This window comes from Diaphorina citri, unplaced genomic scaffold (genome assembly GCF_000475195.1).
Source record: "Diaphorina citri unplaced genomic scaffold, Diaci psyllid genome assembly version 1.1 scaffold9, whole genome shotgun sequence".
NCBI lineage: Eukaryota > Metazoa > Arthropoda > Insecta > Hemiptera > Psyllidae > Diaphorina > Diaphorina citri.
This window is the reverse complement of record NW_007377448.1, coordinates 3,686-19,976: the sequence shown is the minus strand read 5'-3', so window position 1 is coordinate 19,976 and position 16,291 is coordinate 3,686. Positions and strand designations below refer to the sequence as shown.

Here is a 16,291-nt window from a genome sequence, read left to right as displayed (position 1 = left end):
TCTTTCTGTCTGGTCATTAGTATAGCATCCGTAATAGGTAATTATGTACAAGATATAAATATCGTCAATCGTCATATGCCATGGGAAAGTCTTTGACTGGCACTGTCTACATATAACAGTGTACAGTCCGTCTCGGAAGTCGTTAACGAATCTTGCGGATATATCTACCTCTAGGAACGGTTTTGAAAAGTCCTAGTCGTAGTTATGTATATTGGATGTGTTTTCATACGATACGATGCAACATCAGGACGGACGATGTCGTACAAGATCCCATGAAGATATCAAATGACTTACGATGTCGTGTCGTTTGAAAAGGTATCCGATATAGGTAACCGCGCCAGTCGTTCTGCTTGGTTTCGTTCCCGATTTTTCCTATATTTTTTAACTTACTTGTATTTTGTAGACGATAAGACGTCCGTCCAGGAATTTGTCTTTGATCGTTCTGACAAATGAACATTGTTGGCTCACTGACAACTCCGTATGCTTCGAACTTCACAGAACGCCACCTATCTAAGTCTCGGGTGTTGGACTTCTCGGGCAGTCTATACATGGGAGCAAAGATATTCCAACCAACAACCAGGTAATACCCATCAAGTCTATAATTTGTTTCTACAAATCTATGTAGAGTAGGTATTGCAGACTGCAGACATTGCACTTTGCATCATGGACGCATGACTGCGGTTACTGGTAAATTATATCCATGAAATCCTATGTGCTCCGTTGCATTAGAAATTTGAAACTTTGACATTTCTAAAATGACATGGGGAATGAGACAGGCACCTACAACTACTTGCTGATAACTCAGAAATCACTCTTCAAATTCATACAAATCTAGGAACCTACCCACCAATATGTGGGAGTGGAAACAATGCCTCCTAAAACAAGATAACAATATTATTGATACGCCACTTCCCAAAAATGCCCACTGTTTGAAAGGATACCCATCCCACATTGATCCTACATCTTTATACTTGATAGGCAGAACGGCAGGACCTAGTGAGTGGCTGGCCTTGCGTTGCTTCGTTCCACCCTATTCTCTGCTTCGCCTTTACTATACGAGAAGATACTTGGTTTCAATTCTTCCAGCCAACTCATTTTGAAATTCAGAAAATTTTCAGCCCAGTTAATTTTTCAATTTGATACCAGTTCTCATAAATCCAGCATCCAACTCCAGTCGCTCATTTCATTTTGCCAACAGTAATTTCACCCAAAACCTTTTAACAAGACTTTTAACATGGAAACCGAGAATGTTGTCATTGTCAACCAAGCTGGCGAAAAAGTCGAGGCTATTCCAGAAGACAAATGCCTCACCGACGACAGCAAGGAATTGGATCAGAAGTTGGCCGCCGAAGGTGATTCCAAAGTTGAAACGGTAGGAGGTGCTGGTGAGAACGTGAAAGTGGAGAAGGAAGAGGAACCAGCAGATGCGATGGAGGAGGAAGATTCCTTGGAAGATGCGTTGGAAGATTCAGCAGAGAAGGAAGATTCGGAAGACAAGAATGAAGACTCGGTAGAGGACACTGATGCTGGAATAGAAAAGCTGACCATCTCTGAAGAAGTGGAAGCGGGATCAGAAGTTGGCCGCCGAAGGTGATTCCAAAGTTGAAACGGTAGGAGGTGCTGGTGAGAACGTGAAAGTGGAGAAGGAAGAGGAAGCAGCAGATGCGATGGAGGAGGAAGATTCCTTGGAAGATGCGTTGGAAGATTCAGCAGAGAAGGAAGATTTGGAAGACAAGAATGAAGACTCGGTAGAGGACACTGATGCTGGAATAGAGAAGCTGACCATCTCTGAAGAAGTGGAAGCAAAGGAAGACAACGTTGATGGTGATGAGTGCAACAGTGAAGATTAGACCTGCTCAATTCCAGGAGATCAGAATGTTACCTCTATCTTTGGATTTGTTCAATGAATTTTATTAATTTCAATACAATTTTAAATTAGTTAGTAGCTACCGTACTTGTTTTGTTCTTTAATTTCTTTTCGCCCTTTTATGCCGCGGCGTGGCTGTAGGAAATTGACGTTGGTTGATGCAGTAACAGTTGGAAAAATACTTTGTCAGCTCGAACTTTGGGGATTTCGATTTGTCGCTGGAATGTGACTAATCTGAAACCTAATGAAAATAAATTAATTAAATTCTCGTATATATTTACACTGGTTTTTTCCCCCCTTTTGTTTTTACGGCCCATGTTAGGATTGAATTTGGAATTATTGGAAAGCGACATTTTTTTCAGCACGTAGGTACTTCTACGTCTTCTACTGATGGAAGTGTGAATTCAATAAACGATTCATTGCCATTTCATTCAAATTCCACGGGTGTTTCTGGAGTCCCTTTGCAGCTTTGCACTCAAATCTAACTTCATATATGTCTATTGTTTTCAACGTACCTATACCCTGAGCCAGGGATCGCCAACCCGTATCACCATCAACGTTGTCTTCCTTCGCTTCCACTTCTTCAGAGATGGTCAGCTTTTCTATTCCAGCATCAGTGTCCTCTACCGAGTCTTCATTCTTGTCTTCCGAATCTTCCTTCTCTGCTGAATCTTCCAACGCATCTTCCAAGGAATCTTCCTCCTCCATCGCATCTGCTGGTTCCTCTTCCTTCTCCACTTTCACGTTCTCACCAGCACCTCCTACCGTTTCAACTTTGGAATCACCTTCGGCGGCCAACTTCTGATCCAATTCCTTGCTGTCGTCGGTGAGGCATTTGTCTTCTGGAATAGCCTCGACTTTTTCGCCAGCTTGGTTGACAATGACAACATTCTCGGTTTCCATGTTAAAAGTCTTGTTAAAAGGTTTTGGGTGAAATTACTGTTGGCAAAATGAAATGAGCGACTGGAGTTGGATGCTGGATTTATGAGAACTGGTATCAAATTGAAAAATTAACTGGGCTGAAAATTTTCTGAATTTCAAAATGAGTTGGCTGGAAGAATTGGAACCAAGTATCTTCTCGTATAGTAAAGGCGAAGCAGAGAATAGGGTGGAACGAAGCAACGCAAGGCCAGCCACTCACTAGGTCCTGCCGTTCTGCCTATCAAGTATAAAGATGTAGGATCAATGTGGGATGGGTATCCTTTCAAACAGTGGGCATTTTTGGGAAGTGGCGTATCAATAATATTGTTATCTTGTTTTAGGAGGCATTGTTTCCACTCCCACATATTGGTGGGTAGGTTCCTAGATTTGTATGAATTTGAAGAGTGATTTCTGAGTTATCAGCAAGTAGTTGTAGGTGCCTGTCTCATTCCCCATGTCATTTTAGAAATGTCAAAGTTTCAAATTTCTAATGCAACGGAGCACATAGGATTTCATGGATATAATTTACCAGTAACCGCAGTCATGCGTCCATGATGCAAAGTGCAATGTCTGCAGTCTGCAATACCTACTCTACATAGATTTGTAGAAACAAATTATAGACTTGATGGGTATTACCTGGTTGTTGGTTGGAATATCTTTGCTCCCATGTATAGACTGCCCGAGAAGTCCAACACCCGAGACTTAGATAGGTGGCGTTCTGTGAAGTTCGAAGCATACGGAGTTGTCAGTGAGCCAACAATGTTCATTTGTCAGAACGATCAAAGACAAATTCCTGGACGGACGTCTTATCGTCTACAAAATACAAGTAAGTTAAAAAATATAGGAAAAATCGGGAACGAAACCAAGCAGAACGACTGGCGCGGTTACCTATATCGGATACCTTTTCAAACGACACGACATCGTAAGTCATTTGATATCTTCATGGGATCTTGTACGACATCGTCCGTCCTGATGTTGCATCGTATCGTATGAAAACACATCCAATATACATAACTACGACTAGGACTTTTCAAAACCGTTCCTAGAGGTAGATATATCCGCAAGATTCGTTAACGACTTCCGAGACGGACTGTATTGATATCTTCATGGGATCTTGTACGACATCGTCCGTCCTGATGTTGCATCGTATCGTATGAAAACACATCCAATATACATAACTACGTCTAGGACTATTCAAAACCGTTCCTAGAGGTATATCCGCAAGATTCACTAACGACTTCCGAGACGGACTGTACACTGTTTATAGACAGTACAGTGCCAGTCAAAGACTTTCCCATGGCATATGACGATTGACTGTAGACAGTGCCAGTCAAAGACTTTCCCATGGCATATGACGATTGACGATATTTATATCTTGTACATAATTACCTATTACGGATGCTATACTAATGACCAGACAGAAAGAATATATTGTACCTATACATACATAGGTAGTATAAGTACCTTCATGTATTTATTCAGTCTAGTCATCAGTCACAAGTCACACGAGGCTGAGATAATCACCTCTGAAACCGGACTGATATCTATGCTAATTGTTTTCGCTGACAGTGACAGAACAATAATAATGATAATGTGTAGGTACAATAATAATGATAATTTGTACAATAATAATGATAATGCGTACAATAATAATGACAATGAGTACAATAATAGTGACAATTCTCTGTGGAGTCCAGACTGAAAATAATAATAATAATAATAATAATAATAATAATAATAATAATAATAATAATAAGAAATGAACGAAAACAGTGCGAATGGGCTGTTAACTAAAATTAAGTTTGTTAGGAAGTAGGTATAGTGTAGGTACCAAATTTATGACAACATATAGGGCTATGGACTTACACCTATATCTATTTTATGTATACTTACACCTATGTATGTTGTGACGTCATCTTTTATCGCACCAGGGCATCAGAGGGAGGGCACCTAATATATTTTTGGCAAACTGATAAATCATAAACACACACGAGGTTCATATTAAAATATTTTATTATTTCACATGGTGTACATCGCGACGGTTCATGACCGTAACTTGACGTATGTCACGTCTCAGTTTAAATGACAAGAATTTGATAACATTGCAGAATCATCTGCTCCCTCTCTGCTCATAGCGGTAGCTTGGAACTTGGACTGATCTTCGTTGAAGGCGCGTTTAAGGAGCGGGACAGGAACGTAGCGTAGCGAAGAATTAAGCGAAATGTTCGTAGGAACAGGGAAACATGCCTAATTGCAGGACTTTCAAATCTCTTTATTATTTATTAATTGTGTCCAAACATGGTCGATCGACGAGGAAAATCAGTCGACGTCGATCGATTTGCGGTCGACTATGTTTGTGTAGAAACACCTATCGAGAAAAGAAATAAAAATTGGCTATCAAATCCAAACAAGATCAAACGATTAAAAAAAATTGTAGATACCTATACGATTATTACACGAGGTTCATATTAAAATATTTTATTATTTCACATGGTGTACATCGCGACGGTTCATGACCGTAACTTGACGTATGTCACGTCTCACACAGTATTGTTGAATTGAAATTTTCAATGGTTTTATAATTCTCGAGAAAAGAAACCGGACTGATATCTATGCTAATTGTTTTCGCTGACAGTGACAGAACAATAATAATGATAATGTGTAGGTACAATAATAATGATAATAAAATTTGTACAATAATAATGATAATGTGTACAATAATAATGACAATGAGTACAATAATAGTGACAATTCTCTGTGGAGTCGCGCATGCGGAATGCCATTGATTCGACTACTTTGTAGATTATGTATTTTGTATGCAATCTTGCAATGAAGATACACTTAGATAATTAAAATATAGTGTCACTAAGATATTTTTACTTTCTTTCGTCATTAGGTAATTGTTCTTGCAATTTCTTGACGAGATTAAACGTAGACAACATTCTTGGGTTTTAATACTAGAAAATTTTGAGGCTTAATCGCTTAATGTAATCCGTAAAGCCATCTTGGACATGGGAAAAGTCCAGAACTCCAGACAATCCAGACATTGTGTTCATATCTAGACTATCATTCCAAGTCCAACAGATTTCAGCGGGTTTGAACTGCTTTTGTAGGATAGTTACCTTGCCTCTTCACGAACACAGAGTATGTAGGCACATCTAGGTGTGATGGGTTGCTTATCTACTCAATTCTTGTCATATATTGACTGAAAGGGAAGGTCCTAATGTTTATTTTTAAATGTCTAGGAATGTCCGATTACAGACGAGATAATACTTTTCTTTTCATGCTATCTTCTGAAATAGCAACTTTGGCAAGCGCATCAACATTTCGCGGTCGAATTTCCAAATGAGATAATGAACTATTCAGAGAGTTTCACATAGAACCTATAGTTTTTCACGGAGCTTTGCCAACATTTTCTGATGACCTTTCTGTCACGTTCTGTATCACGGTGCTTTCAGATTCACCTTTCCACTGAAAATGAAATGACACACTGACCTTCACATAGAACACGTTAATGAATTGTTGCGATGTCGTGCAATTAGTGTTATGTTGAGGTGGGTTTGCACCAGCAGATGTCACAAATTTGGAAACTTGACGAAGACACACTAAAAGTTGCGACTCCCATAGTAAGCAAACACGGCCACCGTATTATCCGCTCTAACGTTGAAGAAATTGAGTCTGAACGGTTCCGTAGTGTTGAGAATCGGATTCACGTACGTCCCCCTAAGAACACACCGGATGACCGTTCCAGGAACGTTGGTATTCGGACGGGGATTAGTATACCAACGGATTCCCCTAGGGTTTCTTGAGTTCAGTACAGAACAGACTGGAGGGCCGGTGTAGTTGAGTTTCAAATCGGTGCTGAAGGTTCGTCGGACTTCGTTAAAGAAGGGGGTGCTGCAATAGTCGTTGAAATGCAGTTTGACAGTCTAACACACTAGTAGTTACCTACATTGTTTTGGCTAGAAAACTTATGAGGTGGGGATATATGCCATGTTCATTGTTCACCTCTGATGTCATCACTGAGAGCGGGGTTTACCAAATCAGAATTGAGTTCAATCCAGAATTGAAGGCAAACCAGACTTCGTAAAACGCGGTCTAATAGTTTCCTCGTTAACCAATTTTCACACTCAAGTCAACATCCGGTATCACCGAATTCTAGCAGGTTCCAATGCCATTTCATGAATCAAAGTCCATGAACTTTTCATCATTACAAGGCTGAATCCTCTGAAGATTAAGACAGAATTTGGGTGGGTAGGCCTCAGATCGATCCTAGCAGCACGTAAATCTAACATTGTCAAAGGTCATTGGGCTTTCCTGACTCATATCACGGATAAGGATTTAAGCGGTGGTATCCTGAATCCTGCTGCTATCCCAACATCCTCACACGAAGAGGAGAAGTGGTCGACAAAACTGGAGTAAGAGGGGATGCCATATAAAAACATTGAGTCGTTAAACCTTGAGGTCATTGAGAATTTGATAACGCCAGTGCACTGTTGAGTGAGTGAAGTTTAAAGAGTGTTTTATAACCGAGCTTTACGAAGTAATTTCGATTTCAATTGATTTTATATATTTTTTTTTTATTATTGAAAGTTAGTGTTACTTTTTCGCGTTTGAATAACAATATCTAATTATCTAAAGAAATGTGAAACAGTTCTGCTAAACCGAAATTTATTTTAATTCGAATTTTCCTTTACAATGTCAACTAAAAGCTCGAAGTTGTACCTAGATAATTATGTAGGCACCTACTTGGGAATTGTAATTGAGGAGCAGATTGGAAAAAGGGCCTGTGGGCCCACAGGCCCTTTTTCCGTTCTCTGCATTTTTAGCTTCCTTATACTCTTGAGAATGTGCACACCAAATTGAGGAGCAGATTGGAAAAAGGGCCTGTGGGCCCACAGGCCCTTTTTCCGTTCTCTGCATTTTTAGCTTCCTTATACTCTTGAGAATGTGCACACCAAATTTCATGTTGCTATCTTCATCCTAGTGGTCAGGACAGCTGTTTTAGTAAAGTCATATCAGCTGGTTTTTGGTAATCAAAATAAAATAAAAAAAAAATGATTTTTCAAAAAACATCATTTTTTCGGAACCTACCATTTGTTCAACAGGTGTATTTTTATTAGTTTTGTGATTGTAGTCTTAAATAATGTAAAATGTCACACTTAAATAATAATAATTCAGAGTCAGAACTAAGTGATTTTGTAGTGGAAGAACATTCAGAATCTACTGACAGTGATGATTGCTTGCCCATATCTAGACATTCAAATCAAGTTTTAAAGCATAGTGGCCTTTCCCACAGGAAGAAGGATGGAACTACAGGGAAACAGTCACAGAGACACAGACCATTTTAGGCGTTGAGTTGTTAAGCTGTTAATTCTTAAGGCAACCATACACGTTCCGGTAGGTATTCTGCCTCAAACCCACCACATACGTTACGGTCGCTGGACAGGCCTGGGGACCGTAACGTGTATGGCGGGCCTTAGGCCAAATTCAAATTTGAAGAATTTGATAAAGCAGAAAGAGACAGTGATAAACATCTTTTTAAATTAATATGTACCTATTATGTTTTGTCCGCGGCGAAATGGATGAAACACCTATAGAATGACGTCCTTAACTGCAAGACTTTAAAACCCATAGGTGAAAAAGGAGTCATTGTCCTTGGACAATCTGCCCAAGGGGTAAAATGACACGATCTGTAAGAGGAGGATAAAGTAACGTCCAACATAGTATCCACGCCATTAGTTCATATTTATTTACCTACGTATAAGTACCTACATAAACATAAAATTTTAGTGTAGTGGCCTTTCAATTCGGAGTCTCAGAGTTAAGCTGACATAAAAAACCGACAAATGAAGTGGGTATAAATTGGAAATGATTCATGGTCATGTCTCTTATATCTGGTTTTATCACCGCGACTAAAAACCTCACCTTAGAGTGTAATCTAGACTCCTTAATGGATCAGTTATGATATATGCACTTTATATGACCTGAGACCTCTAGTCTGTAAAATCTGACTAGTAAATCAATTCATCCTTTAATGCATCAATAGATATTATTGACCGAACGAAATGAAGGTCTAAGTTTTAACGCGACCGTTTTGCATTTAATTTGGATGTTTTTTCCGCTATAACTCGCGATTGTCTGGTTCGATTTTGATGAAATTTAGTACATGAGTTTATAAGATCAAGGCACGTCGATTTGAGGCCCCAGAACAGAGCCGGGCAGTCGTCTCAGCTTGGGCAAAAGAGTCTGAGTGAGGTCTACAGCTCACAGAACTACTAGTTAATACCTACTTGGAACAAAGTTCTAGAAGAAACTTTGCGGCGTAGCGTCGGTTAGTAAGGAGCACAGTGACACAGTCAATCCACTAGTAACGCTCCTGCTTGCCATACAGAAGATCTCGGGTTTGAAGCTCACCATCGACAAAATTTCATACCCTTGGATTCGACAGCAGGGAAATCTAAGTATTAATGACAATTCATAAGTCAAATTTCCGTGAGTCCGTGTAATTATATTTATTGCCATCGTAATATTTAACCCACATTCGATGTGGAAATTGCCTTTGGAATTAGGCAATTAGGTTATGTAATTTGATTCGATTAATTAATTAAGTTTATGTATTGAAGAGTTACCAGTGTACCACCGTCACTTGGTGACTTAGTATTCATTATTTCATCGACAAAATTTAATACCCTTGGATTCGACAGCAGGGAAATCTAAGTATTAATGACAATTCATAAGTCAAATTTCCGTGAGTCCGTATAATTATATTTATTGCCATCGTAATATTTAACCCACATTCGATGTGGAAATTGCCTTTGGAATTAGGCAATCAGGTTATGTAATTTGATTCGATTAATTAATTAAGTATAAGTATTGAAGAGTTACCAGTGTACCACCGTCACTTGGTGACTTAGTATTCATAATTGAAAGTAAAAGTAAACATGAGGTAATATCTTTAGCAAATACTCAAGTGTGTACTTGCCAGTGATGTCAATGTTAAATTGTCAAGTACCTACCTTAGGTAGTTAGGTACCTACATACTTACACACGTACCTAGTTACTTTCCTAGGTATTACTTGGAGATGGAAGGTGTCTAGAATGTAAGAGAAAATACTAAGTCTGTGTAATGCTGTAATGTATTGGATAGGTCAGTTACTAGACTTATGAGCAGAGAGCTGTTCTATCAAGAAGTAAAGATAAGATAATAAATATAAGCAAAGTAACATAAATCCAACGTTTTGACCTCATAGGAGACATTATTAATGTTTTATTTTGACTTAATTACTTTATTAGCTACCTTAACATCTACCTAGAATTATTTATTTGTTTGCTAAAGTACGTAGATTACATTTACATTTGAGCGTGGGCAGGACCAAATAGATTATGCTGGAAGTAATAATGTTGAGCTATGATTATTACACAGTTTCTGATTCAAGGGTTATGACTTACAATTATTATTAAAGAAGAGAAGAACGCGGAACTTCCCTGGAAGAGGGCCTTTGCAATACACACTACGAGATCGTACTTAGACCGACTCTACAGACTACTTCTGACTCGGAGGCAGACTACAGACTAACTACTAACTGCTCTCCTCCGAGGTCTAGTCTCTCGAGATCAACAAGAGGGTAGAGAGGGCCTTTGCAATACACACTACGAGATCGTACTTAGACCGACTCTACAGACTACTTCTGACTCGGAGGCAGACTACAGACTAACTGCTCTCCTCCGAGGGAGGTCTAGTCTCTCGAGATCAACAAGAGGGTAAGACACGCCTCTATCTTGACCGATTCAAGTGCGCAAAGGAAGCAGCTACGCATGAGGACCCAGCCGTCAGGGGTTGTTCAACTCTCAAGACCATATTTGGAGATACGTTCTCCCTAACAGCGCAAAGGAAGCAGCTACGCATGAGGACCCAGCCGTCAGGGGTTGTTCAACTCTCAAGACCATATTTGGAGATACGTTCTCCCTAACATATTTAATGGTACCTTAAGGAGAATGTTGCACCGTTAAGAGCTTAAAAATAATTTATGGACTAAAGTTGGATTGAATTCCAGAAAAAAGGCTAGCGCTAGAATCCGCTATACAATGTTCCACTGGAGACTGGAGGGGTTTGGAGAAAAGTCATATCTCCATCGGGATAAGTCAAATCTCGATCGGGATAAACTTTTTTTAGCTGAATCCCATTTAGGTATGAGCTATTATTTATTATTTTTTTTTTTCCTTTTTCACAAGATTGTTCCCCGGCACCGCTTTCGCATTCTTTTACATCCATGCCTATCCATGGTCGTTTTACCGCAGGTACCATTCATTTCAGTCGTAATACTATTGTAGATGAATCCCTGAATTGAGATACCCCCTAAATTAACAGAACACACTCTTCATGTCTCTTTTCTCTTGATGGGTAACCGAGGCGGTCCTATATGAAACTTGCCATTCAGTACCTTGGTTTTTGACCTCCAGATGCCATTACCTTGGTTTTCTGACCAGACAAGCTTCCAGATTCCTTGATTTTTGAGCACCCTAGATAATGTTGCTACCTACACAGTTGATCGTCCAAATGTATTATAATCCCCCCAAAGTTTCAATTGCAAACAACTTATCCAATAAAAATGTCTCATAAGTGGATGTGGGTAGGTCACTCTTTTCATGACATACAAAGTGGTTCCTCGTTTTCTTTGATTTTATTGAAACTAAAAACTCTGTGCACCAAACGTCCGGGCGAATTGCCAATAATTATTGCCCGGTAATTCTAATTATTTATTTGCTAAGTAGGAGTTTTGACATTTTTATTGCTTGTATTTCTGAACATTAATGCAAAGAGAAAACGAAAAAAATCTGGGATATACCAGCAGCTTATGTGCGATAAAAAGAGCAAGATGAACATTTCTTTTACTTTTTACGCGAAAGTGTTTCTTAGACTAACAGAGGAGCTTAAATAATTATTTAGTCCATTAAACCAGGGAAATCCCCGTTTAATGTTCATGTAAGAAAAAAAAAATAATAAATAAATAATACAAGGGGTTATTAACTTCTCTTCTTAATCCGAACAAAAATGGAAAAGTGAGCATAAGACTGCTTCTTTTGGCTTTCTATCTTTCTAAGAATCTGAACATTCTGGTACACAAAGTACCACCTCTAACGTCAACTAATAAAATTTTGTTTTAGCTCTTCTAATCTCGTTGGTCATCTGTAACTCCCCACATCACTGCACAGGTAATTACTTGGCAATGGCAACTGTGGTCTAAATTAAAATGGTAATCCTAATAAGCACGTAGTGTTGGTTGTACAAATCTGAAAATACCTAGGTACTAGGTATATATTTATGCATCCCGATACTAATACCAACTAATAATCCTAATATTAATGTTGGTGTGATCTCAAGGAATACACATCGAGTACCTACGTCTGGGGATTTCTGTTTCTCCATGTTACTTTAGACTCTTTAGAGCGGGGTTTACCAAATCAGAATTGAGATCAATCTGGGATTTAGATAATAGTCTTAATACACAGTTCAATTCAGAATGGAAGCCTTGGGGATTTCTGTTTCTCCATGTTACTTTAGACTCTTTAGAGCGGGGTTTACCAAATCAGAATTGAGATCAATCTGGGATTTAGATAACTTGATAGTCTTAATACACAATTCAATTCAGAATGGAAGCCAACTCCGACTTCGTAAAACGCAGTCTTAGCGACTCGACCCGGGAATTTATTTTCCATTGATAACGAGCTCATTCGGTCAGGTCTCAGGTTGCCCCTCACGTGACCTGAACCTGTGCCTGAATCTCGCAGAATTTCGAGAATGATAAAAAGAAGACATTAATTGAAAGAAAGGTGTCGGCTAGTTATGATAATGTAGGGATTACTTGATTACGTAATGGTCGAAAATAAAAATTTCCATCTATGAATGACACAGTGGAGATTATCTCAGCCTCGTGTGACTTGTGACTGATGACTAGACTGAATAAATACATGAAGGTACTTATACTACCTATGTATGTATAGGTAAAATATATGTATTCTTTCTGTCTGGTCATTAGTAAAGCATCCGTAATAGGTAATTATGTACAAGATATAAATATCGTCAATCGTCATATGCCATGGGAAAGTCTTTGACTGGCACTGTCTACATATAACAGTGCACAGTCCGTCTCGGAAGTCGTTAACGAATCTTGCGGATCGGTTTTGAAAAGTCCTAGTCGTAGTTATTTACATTGGATGTGTTTTCATACGATACGATGCAACATCACGACGGACGATGTCGTACGATATCCCATGAAGTTATCAAATGACTTACGATGTCGTGTCGTTTGAAAAGGTATCCGATATAGGTAACCGCGCCAGTCGTTCTGCTTGGTTTCGTTCCCGATTTTTCCTATAATTTTTAACTTACTTGTATTTTGTAAACGATAAGACGTCCGTCCAGGAATTTGTCTTTGATCGTTCTGACAAATGAACATTGTTGGCTCACTGACAACTCCGTATGCTTCGAACTTCACAGAACGCCACCTATCTAAGTCTTTCAAAGAGCTCTCGGGTGTTGGACTTCTCGGGCAGTCTATACATGGGAGCAAAGATATTCCAACCAACAACCAGGTAATACCCATCAAGTCTATAATTTGTTTCTACAAATCTATGTAGAGTAAGTATTTCAGACTGCAGACATTGCACTTTGCATCATGGACATGACTGCGGTTACTTGTAAATTATATCCATGAAATCCTATGTGCTCCGTTGCATTAGAAATTTGAATCTTTGACATTTCTAAAATGACATGGGGAATGAGACAGGTACCTACAACTACTTGCTGATAACTCAGAATCTCACAAATCACTCTTCAAATTCATACAAATCTAGGAACCTACCCACCAATATGTGGGAGTGGAAGTAATGCCTCCGTCTATACATGGGAGCAAAGATATTCCAACCAACAACCAGGTAATACCCATCAAGTCTATAATTTGTTTCTACAAATCTATGTAGAGTAGGTATTGCAGACTGCAGACATTGCACTTTGCATCATGGACGCATGACTGCGGTTACTGGTAAATTATATCCATGAAATCCTATGTGCTCCGTTGCATTAGAAATTTGAAACTTTGACATTTCTAAAATGACATGGGGAATGAGACAGGCACCTACAACTACTTGCTGATAACTCAGAAATCACTCTTCAAATTCATACAAATCTAGGAACCTACCCACCAATATGTGGGAGTGGAAACAATGCCTCCTTGTGGTGATTTCAGTCGTGTTGACGAGACTTGGAGCACGTTGTACTCCCGAGAGAAATTTAAGATAGCGTGGTTCCTATCTGAAGTCAATACCGGCGTCTGGTTAGTCAGGCCAGGCACTGACTATCAGCCCCTGATCAGGTCCGTCTGTCAGATCTACCTGATACCTGATGAACACACACACTATCAGGTAGACCTGATCAGGTCCGGCTGTCAAGTGTACCTAATACCTGATGAGCACACTCACTATCAGGTAGACGTGACCAGGTCCGTCTGTCAGATCTACCTGATACCTGATGAGCACATACTCTATCAGGTAGACCTAACAGGTACGGCTGAAAAGGTCCATCTGTCAGGTCTACTTGATACCTGATGAGCACACACACTGTCAGGTAGACGGCAGAAAAGGTTCATCTATAATACTTGATGAGCACAAACAGTATCAGAGGTTGGTCTGATCAGGTGTACCTGTCGTCAGGTCTACCTGATAGTGAGTGGCTGGCCTTAGGTTTACCATAGTCTAATCTAGGAACACAATAAGTACAATAACATGATTGTCTTGTTTAACAATCCTTTCTTGTCGAATATACAGGGGGAACGAATTTCGGGTTCTGTATGAAGAAATTCAGGTTCCTCGAGATCTGGAGATATCAGGTGTCTGGAAATACCCTGGAAATCGGGAAATCCTGAATCCTCTGCACCCTATAGGGTTCAGGTGTACCCGCGCCGATTGATTTTTGTGCTCGCGAAAGCCTGACGAGCTTTCAATGTTCTTATCTAAGTACACTAAACATCTCAAGTTGTATCTCTTGAAGTGTTACATCCCTCTAACTTCGGTAGGTATATCATTGTCAACCATTATCAATCCACTGCCGAATGAAGGTCTCTTCCAAGTTTTTTTCCAAACAAATCTATCTTCTGCTGTTTTCTTCCAATAATTACCGGCTTTTTTTTTTAATGCCACAACTTTGGTGCTCATGGCAGCATTGTAGGATTTTCCCAATATCTCAATAATCCTAAAATCCAATGTTTACCTACCATACTGGCACCGGTCGCTATGCGCATTTATATGTCATAGCTATTACTCATTTTCCTCACGAGGCTGAGTGGGCCCCGCAACAGCCAGTCACGGAATCAATCATGGACTTTTTTTTTCATGTTTCATAGGTACTTGGTTATTTTTTTGTTTCATAAAAATCTTTTTTCATGAAACAGAAAACCTTGAGACCAATCGGAGACTTTCTCCTTCTTCACAAAAATGAGACCACGTGGGATTTGGTACTTTCTTATCTTATTTCCTCGTCAACCCCACGTGGTGATAGCGTGATAGAGCACATGCTTAATGTTATAAATAGGGATTAGCCACATGCATTGATTCCCACAGATGAGAGAAAAAAAGAAGAAATATGTAGAATCATTCCACAGGGATCACAGGGCTGTTGAAATTGGCTGAACTAGATTCCTGTTAGTCCTTATCAAAAGATGAATCCTCACAACAATCAACCGTCCCTCAAATTTCCAATTTACGTAGGTAAGTGTGCGCAAAGTGAGAAAAAAATAATTTATGAACAGAGGAAAGTGAGAAGAAATTATCTATCAACAGATCACATTTCGCCTGCGGCGCTGCACAATACATTGAAAATTTCGTTATGAGACATTACTTTTCCTTTTAATTTAGGTACCTAGTTGCATTTCTTTTTTTTCTACACAAAAAGTCCACTTTGAAGGCTTACACTCGTATTTATTTCGCAGAATTTCGAGAATGATAAAAAGAAGACATTAATTGAAAGAAAGGTGTCGGCTAGTTATGATAATGTAGGGATTACTTGATTACATAATGGTCGAAAATAAAAATTTCCATCTATGAATGACACAGTGGAGACGATTCGAGGGGTTAGTTGTAAAAATATTGAAAGGGAAAAAAATACGAGAGAGAGAGAGAGAGAGAGAACATTTTCCCCCCCTCAAAATATGAAAATATGTTGATTGTCAGACATTGTTTGGTCTCTGGTAATTATTTCTTTCACTTTGTAGGATCAAAATTAATCAGGAACTTGGACAACAGCACCAATAAGGATCTTGGACGAACTTGGACGATAATTGAAGTGCATAGTGAGGAAAGCTTTGTTTCCCAAGAAACGCGAAAGTTATTGCCTGAAATCCCAACTAAAAAAAAAAAAAAAAACGGGCTGGCAAAATCCACACTCACAAATTTTATTAAAGCACCTCCCAAGCTTTTTTTTTTTTTTTTTAAAAAAAAAAAAAAAAA

The 16,291-nt window shown here is 39.1% G+C and overlaps 1 protein-coding gene and 1 long non-coding RNA gene across 4 annotated transcripts; both read left to right on the top strand.

Moving 5' to 3' along the window:
* Window positions 1-1,076: 1,076 nt before the first annotated feature.
* LOC103505149 lies at window positions 1,077-1,954 on the top strand. Of its 3 annotated transcripts, none has more exons than XM_008469470.2 (2): window positions 1,077-1,385; window positions 1,624-1,954. In XM_008469470.2, exons 1-2 carry the CDS (start codon window positions 1,235-1,237, stop codon window positions 1,848-1,850), a joined length of 378 nt encoding a protein of 125 aa, XP_008467692.1. In that variant the 5' UTR covers window positions 1,077-1,234; the 3' UTR covers window positions 1,851-1,954. The 3 variants fall into 3 exon arrangements, with proteins under 3 accessions (XP_008467692.1, XP_026676436.1, XP_026676431.1); XM_026820635.1 differs by having other exon boundaries at window positions 1,078-1,558; window positions 1,797-1,954; XM_026820630.1 differs by having other exon boundaries at window positions 1,080-1,545; window positions 1,784-1,954.
* A 4,854-nt stretch (window positions 1,955-6,808) lies between these two features.
* LOC113465806 lies at window positions 6,809-8,112 on the top strand. Its single transcript, XR_003390409.1, has 2 exons — window positions 6,809-7,331; window positions 7,897-8,112. It is a non-coding gene; the product is annotated as an uncharacterized LOC113465806 (long non-coding RNA).
* The last annotated feature ends 8,179 nt before the right edge of the window (window positions 8,113-16,291 follow it).

Coding starts and splice junctions, on each gene's coding strand:
- LOC103505149 (XM_008469470.2), top strand. CDS start 1,235: ATGGAAACCGAGAATGTTGTCATTGTCAACCAAGCTGGCGAAAAAGTC. Junction 1,386..1,623: donor TGAAACGGTAGGAGGTGCTG/GTGAGAACGTGA, acceptor TAGGAGGTGCTG/GTGAGAACGTGAAAGTGGAG.